This window comes from Hippocampus comes, unplaced genomic scaffold (assembly GCF_001891065.2).
Source record: "Hippocampus comes isolate QL1 unplaced genomic scaffold, H_comes_QL1_v1.1 scaffold37, whole genome shotgun sequence".
NCBI lineage: Eukaryota > Metazoa > Chordata > Actinopteri > Syngnathiformes > Syngnathidae > Hippocampus > Hippocampus comes.
In genome coordinates, this window is record NW_017805535.1 from 1,744,063 (window position 1) to 1,750,641 (window position 6,579).

The window sequence follows — 6,579 nt, forward strand, 5'->3', positions numbered from 1 at the left end:
AGAAGAAGAAAAATGTGTTGTTGTACAAGCTTTAAGAAGAAGAAGAAGAAAAATGTGTTGTTGTACAAGCTTTAAAAAAAACACGGTTTGAGTCATGCTGCTCTATTATAAGTAAATACTGTAGTATACAGTGATCCCTCGCTCCAACGTGGTTCACTTTCCGCGGCTTCGCTTTTTCCCGGATTTTTTTCAAGTGCAGTTTTTTAATGCTTTTAACCCTTTAAATCAGAACGCGTCGGTGGAGACATGTGTCTACAGTACAGTATTTCCAAACACTATTATAGATATTTGTTGAAAATGTTTTTTGTTTTTTTTTTGTAATTGGGCCTGAAAACAGGCCTTGGTCTTTGATTTCATTGTATATATAGTTAAGTATTGTATAATAACTGTAAAAAAATAAAGTTCACTAGTTCACGGATTTCACTTATCACTGGTTCTTTTTGTAACGTAACCCCCGCGATAAACGAGGGATTACTGTATAGTAAAAGATAACATCAATGTGTTTAAAAAGACATTATGTAAAACATATCTTTTATTTCTCCCAAAGATAGCCAGTTACATCCTTCCGTCCATCTGATCCACATATCGTGCTGGAGTCTATCCCAGCTGTCTTCAGGCAGTAGGCAGGGTATACCCTGAACTGGTTGCCAACCAATCACAGGGCACACAGAGACAAACAACCATTTACACTCACAGTCACACTTAGGAACAATTTTAGAGCACTTAATCAACCTACTGTGCATGTTTTTGGAATGTGGGAAGAAACCCATGCATGCACAAGGAGAACATGCAAACACGATACTGGCAGGCCGGCGCCGGAATCGAACCCCCTGACCTTTGCACTGTGAAGCGGAGATGCTAACCAGAACTTTTGTCTTATCTTCATTTTTTTATCTGAGATCCAAACCTCAGTGCACAGTTTGACGTTCCAATCCTTTTGGAGGGGATTATGTTAATCTGAAAAAGGTTCCAGTTCAAGGTAACATTTTAATATAACATACTCATTATGGCCTTAAGAAAAATGTTTTGGGGCAGGTGAGGTAGTGCCCAATAGAGACCTGTGACATGGCTTTATTCTTTACCCCTTTGCAATACTGTACTTTTACTTTTCTACTTAAAACCATTTCTTTTGTGCCTTTACTTGAGTAAAACCACGAATTGACTTCAACTAGGACACTCTTGGACATAAGTACAAATAAATTGTCAATGCATGGTTTTCAAGAAAAAGTCAACATTAAGAGGTGAGGTCATCAAACACTACTGCTGACTGGCTTGTTTCAAGCTGCAAAAATGAATTTTTTGGGGCACTTTGAAAGCAACATGTATGAGCGCTGCAGCTATCTTGCACAGTCACGGGCAAAGATGGGATGGATGTTTTGGATCAGCATTTCTATTGAATATGATGTATTTTATTGAAAGTTTTTGTAATTTTGTCAGGTCATGAGATAAATATTGATTGTGAACTGCTATATTGTAATGTGGAGGTTTGGGTTGTATGTTGGTGATGTATTGGAATATAAAGATAACTGTTTCTTTGGTAATAATAGCGGTCATCCTCAAATACATGAAATGCCTCTGTTTAATTTCATGCATAGTTACAGGCAGAGAAAATTGCATTTTTTATTTTGCAGTTTAATGGTGTCATAAAGAAGTGGATTAGGTCACTTAAATCCCGACTATAGGCCCAGTTCCTCTCATATTATTACATATTGATATTTAAGCATGGTATTATGATAAGAAAGCACACTGCATATTGGATAACAATATACTGTATACAGTATATGAAATATGTATAAATCTGAATATTCTTAAATATTGTTGTACGTATGTGTGTGTTGTATGTATAAGGGAGAAATTCATTTACTATGTTTATGTAGATTATTCCTTTTTTTTTGCTGATATTTACATATTAATTGTGCTTATTTTAGTTCCACGGTTACTTTATTATACGTTCCCAAGTATTGTAAGTGTTTATTTGATTATTATTGATTTTTATAACAAAATATATTGTGAGTAAAGAGCTAAGCCCCAGGACAAACGTGATGGAGCAACATTTCAATACACTAGTCGAAATTATTTTCCGAGCACCAGCCTATCGTGGGCCAATTAAAAAGTTCCTCAATTCAAAGTTTCACTCTAGGGTGGGGTTGAGGTTCAAATTTGACCAATCAGCGTTCGACTCTCGTGACATACGAGGATGCATGTCCCAAGCACCAGCATGAATAAAATAATCATTAGGAGAAGCGAAATTTGTGTAAAGGTAGATGGATGTTCAGCGACACCGTATATTTACTCTGTATAATAGAATGCAAAATATATATATGAGCATGTAATTAAAAAAAATTCAGACTCGCCCATTCTTTCTCCGCCCCTGGAGACGTTTCAAATTTGTTTTTAATAAAGTTGGGCTCAACTAACAGTGATACACCGGAAGTGGTGAATACATCAGCGTTAAATCATTCACATTCTCTTCCCCAAAAACAAATTTGAGTGAAATACCGTGTATAATTTTATAATAAAAATAAATATACATGACACACAAAAGAACTTCGTTCACCAGTAGGCGGTACAGTGTTTAATAATTACACGGTTTATTTTTCACCGGATGTTGGATTTTGAATCCTGTGTGTACGTATACTAGTCTATAAAGCTTGATCGAGGTGATTGCATTTTCACCTCCGTCTCACAATCCGGACATCTAGCATCTTACTGTCTCCAAGACCCCCGAAACAGGTATTCAGTCAATTAAAAAGTAATTGCTGTGTCGTCCTCATTAACACGAATATTCGGCACATATATAGCGTGTTAGGCTACTGCGTTTCAGTTAAGAGGCCGATGTGCGTTGCCTTGATCGGCCTGTTTGTGTTGGCGCCGATGGTTAGCTCGCAGAGCAGCTAAAGGCGGCTACCGTCTGCTATGAACAAAAATCGTTTTCCATGGCAGCCCCCTGTTTACCCTATCTCGTAACGCATATTTAGTGTTTTACTTATGTTGTTTATTAAATGTAAGTGTGTAGTGCTTGTTTTTTTTCGGGGGGGGGGTGTCTTTACCCCGAATGAAGGATGTAATGCGCTAGCTTGTCAGTGTTGCTGTTGATTGTATGACGTGACTCGCTTAAAAAAATCCCAACAAACACGTTGTTCAATTATCCGACAAACGAAGTTGTTCCATTATGCAAAGGTAACAGTCTAGTATGACATGGATAGCTGAATCCAACCGAACGAAGTGATCTTATACGTCAGCGTAAATTCATATTTTGCACGTGCATGTGCGTGTATGAGACTTGAACTGTTTAAAACGTATTGTACTGTTGTATTGATGGTGTTGATGTTTGCCATCACGCTCAGGAAATGGTGTCCTGTGTTTTGACATGGTCTTTTGGTACAATTATGTTATAGTTCTTTATTTGCAGAACTATTACTTTTTTATTTATGTAAACAAAAATCTGGGTCCACTCCAGTCAAAACTCTATAGTTACCTGAGTGTTTCTGTAGGAGTGCTGTTGTCCAAATTGTTGGGTTAATTAACATAATAGTCAGTTGTAAGAGTCGCGGAGGCTGCAGATACAGGCCATGTATATTTAAAGGAGAAGTCAAGTCAACAATTGTCTTTTCATCAATATGTTCTATGTCCCACTGGTGTACTCTAAACCCGATATTTTGATTAATATTGCAAATGTGGAACATTAATTTCGCAGCAAAATCCACCCATTTTAGCCAGCTTAGGAGTTTTAGTCACTTGCTGTTGACTAAAAATTATATAACAGTGCGTCAGGGCTGGCGAATGTCACATGACCAAACCCAGAAATCAGGTGAGCCGGGACGGTATTTATCTGAGCCCTCTTTTAAGAGGAACGTCTCGTGTGATCATGTGATGGCAGTCAAATAATTTTTCAATAACTGCTCCAATGCGCCGATGCGTATGTAGAACTGGGAGTCGCGGCTTGGAATTGAAGCGGATTTACATGGGACAGGAGAAGAGAGCCAATCTCTCTTTTTCGTTAATGGGTGCTACAGCATCTTGTTGCTTTCAAGCTGAGCTTGTAGCAGACGTGTGCACATTGCAGCATGACGTATTTGAACCACTTTCAGATAACAAAGTGTATGTAGGAAAGTGGTTAAGATTGCACGATTGTCTGTGTCTCATGTGTTGTTTTGTATTATTTTGTCATTTTTTGTTAACTTTTCTTTTGATGGACACCCGCAGCGGCTCCTCTTGTTTTTTGTTTAGAGGGAAGAAATTTCATCTGTGCTGTATAGCACATTTGACAATAAAGTTGTATCCAATCCAATCCAATCCAATCCAAAAGAGCCAAAGACATGGCCAAAATGAATCTTTTGATATTGCTCTGCCAAGATCATGTGTGATTGGCTGAGTTCCTGCCTGATAAAACTCAGCTTTGTGTGAGACAATTTTTTGTTGTTGAAATTTTGGTTGATTTCTGAAACATGCAACTTGAGGGGCATTCAACTTTAGAGGTTCCACATGTACTGATTTTGCTGGATGGAGCTCAATCAATATAAAATAGGAACCTGATGGCCCACCATTAGCGTGCATTACTCAATCAACTCATGCAAGAAACGGAGAAGATTGGAGGCTCGTGGCTGCCTGATGTTCAGTAATGCACCACAGGACCTAAGTTACGTTATGCTATAACATTGAACAAATAGTTGCATTTGTAAAATCTGGTAGTACAGGAAACCGAAACTCCATTGTTGGGGTTACAATGCAGACCACCCTTGCAAGAAGTGAAACCTGAAATTTTGAAATACCCTATTTCAATACTCCATCTGCATGTTCTTTTTAGGGATGGGCGAGTTACAAGGCATTGCTTTTGGGCTGTTATCTGCCTTATTTCAAGGTATTGAGGTCTCGTGAAGGATGCTGATATCACTTTCTGGTGCCGTTTTACGGATGTTCTACTATTAGGAATTAAATGGCATTCATGGCTGACAGAATGTTTTCAGAAGTGAACTGAATCAATGACAAAGCTGTCAAATGCGCATTAAAATGCAATTTATACAATGTATATCAGTAGTCCCCAACCTTGCATGCACTGAAGACCGGTTCAAGCAAGTACATGCTTTTCATGGACTGGCAATTCTTCATGCGGGGAGGTTTTTGGAGGGGGTGGTTGCATGATCGAAAGATGACACAATAGATTACTGTACTGCTTTTGGTCCAGTGGCATGTCTCGCAAGTAGCGGCTAATCTGGTAACATGACGGCAGCATGTGCAAACTCATCTCGCATTGTCATGCTTTTCACATGTCACCTGTTTTAGAGGGACTTACCTATGGCACACTGACTTCATTTGCTCCACGTCGCTTAGTTTAACTTTGCTTAAAATTGTTTGTTTTCCAGTTGAGCACCTTTGGGGAAGCCCGCCGCTGCAAGTGGCAAAATGGGGGACGACAGTGAGTGGTTGAAGCTTCCCATCGACCAGAAATGCGAACATAAGGTGCTTGTAGTCCATTGATGTTCTGTTTGCTAATATAGTTGTGAGACAACGCTGAAATAATTTATTCTGGCAAGAAATATAATTTTTGGGGGGTGGCTGGCATTGGCCACCCAAAATGCAGAACTGTACTTAAGCCAGAATCAATGATTTTGACAAAACCCAGTTTGCGTTTACGCCATTGTTGTGAACCTTTTCATTTCCAGGTGTGGAAAGCCCGTCTAAATGGTTATGAAGAAGCTCTGCAGTTGTTCAATAGGATAACTGATGAGAAGAGTCCAGAGTGGGGGAAGTACCTTGGACTGATCAAGAAGTTTGTCACAGAGTCAAATGCGGTGGCTCAGCTTAAAGGTCTCGAAGCAGCCTTGGCCTACGTTGAGAATGCCCACATCGCTGTGAAGTAAGTAAAGAAAAGTTCAATTATCCATACATCAATCCATTATCTGAATCGCTTATCCTCACGAAGGTCGCATTCATGCTGGAACCTATCTCAGCTCTCATCGGGCTACAGGCGTGGTACTCCCTGAACTGGTTGCCAGCTATCGCAGGGAACACAAATACAAACCAGTCTCGCACACAATCACACCGAGGGACAATTTTGAGCATTCAGTCAACCTACCATGTGTGTTGTTGGCATTTGAGAAGAAATCGGAGTACCCAGAGAAAATCCACACAGGCACGGGGAGAACATGCATTCCACACAGGAGGCCAGGGCCAGAATCGAACCCTTGACCTCTGCACTGTGAGGCGGATGTGCTAAAGTTCAATTAATAAATCCTTAAATAAAATGACAAGCAAAATGAATGAATAGATAAATTGCACGGAAGAAATTCATTTAGACGTGCCAACATTGACTATAGGAATGTTTTTGAGTGTCAAACACTAAAAGGCCTAGCTCCATCTATCTATCTATCTATCTATCTATCTATCTATCTATCTATCTATCTATCTATCTATCTATCTATCTATCTATCTATCTATCCATCCATACATGGCAATATCTATCTATCTATCTATCTATCTATCTATCTATCTATCTATCTATCTATCTATCTATCTATCTATCTATCTATCTATCTATCTATCTATCTATCTATCTATCTATCTATCTATCTATCTATC

General features: G+C 39.0%; 1 protein-coding gene across 1 annotated transcript in view; it reads left to right on the top strand.

Annotated features, from left to right (window-relative positions):
* The first annotated feature begins 2,643 nt into the window (after positions 1–2,643).
* ckap5 (cytoskeleton associated protein 5) overlaps positions 2,644–6,579 on the top strand; it is a 40,366-nt gene continuing 36,430 nt past the window's right edge. Inside the window, exons 1-3 of the mRNA XM_019878156.1 lie at positions 2,644–2,733; positions 5,364–5,460; positions 5,664–5,857. Coding sequence (XP_019733715.1) covers positions 5,404–5,460; positions 5,664–5,857 — 251 coding nt within the window. The 5' untranslated portion in view covers positions 2,644–2,733; positions 5,364–5,403. The remainder of the gene's footprint in view (positions 2,734–5,363; positions 5,461–5,663; positions 5,858–6,579) is intronic.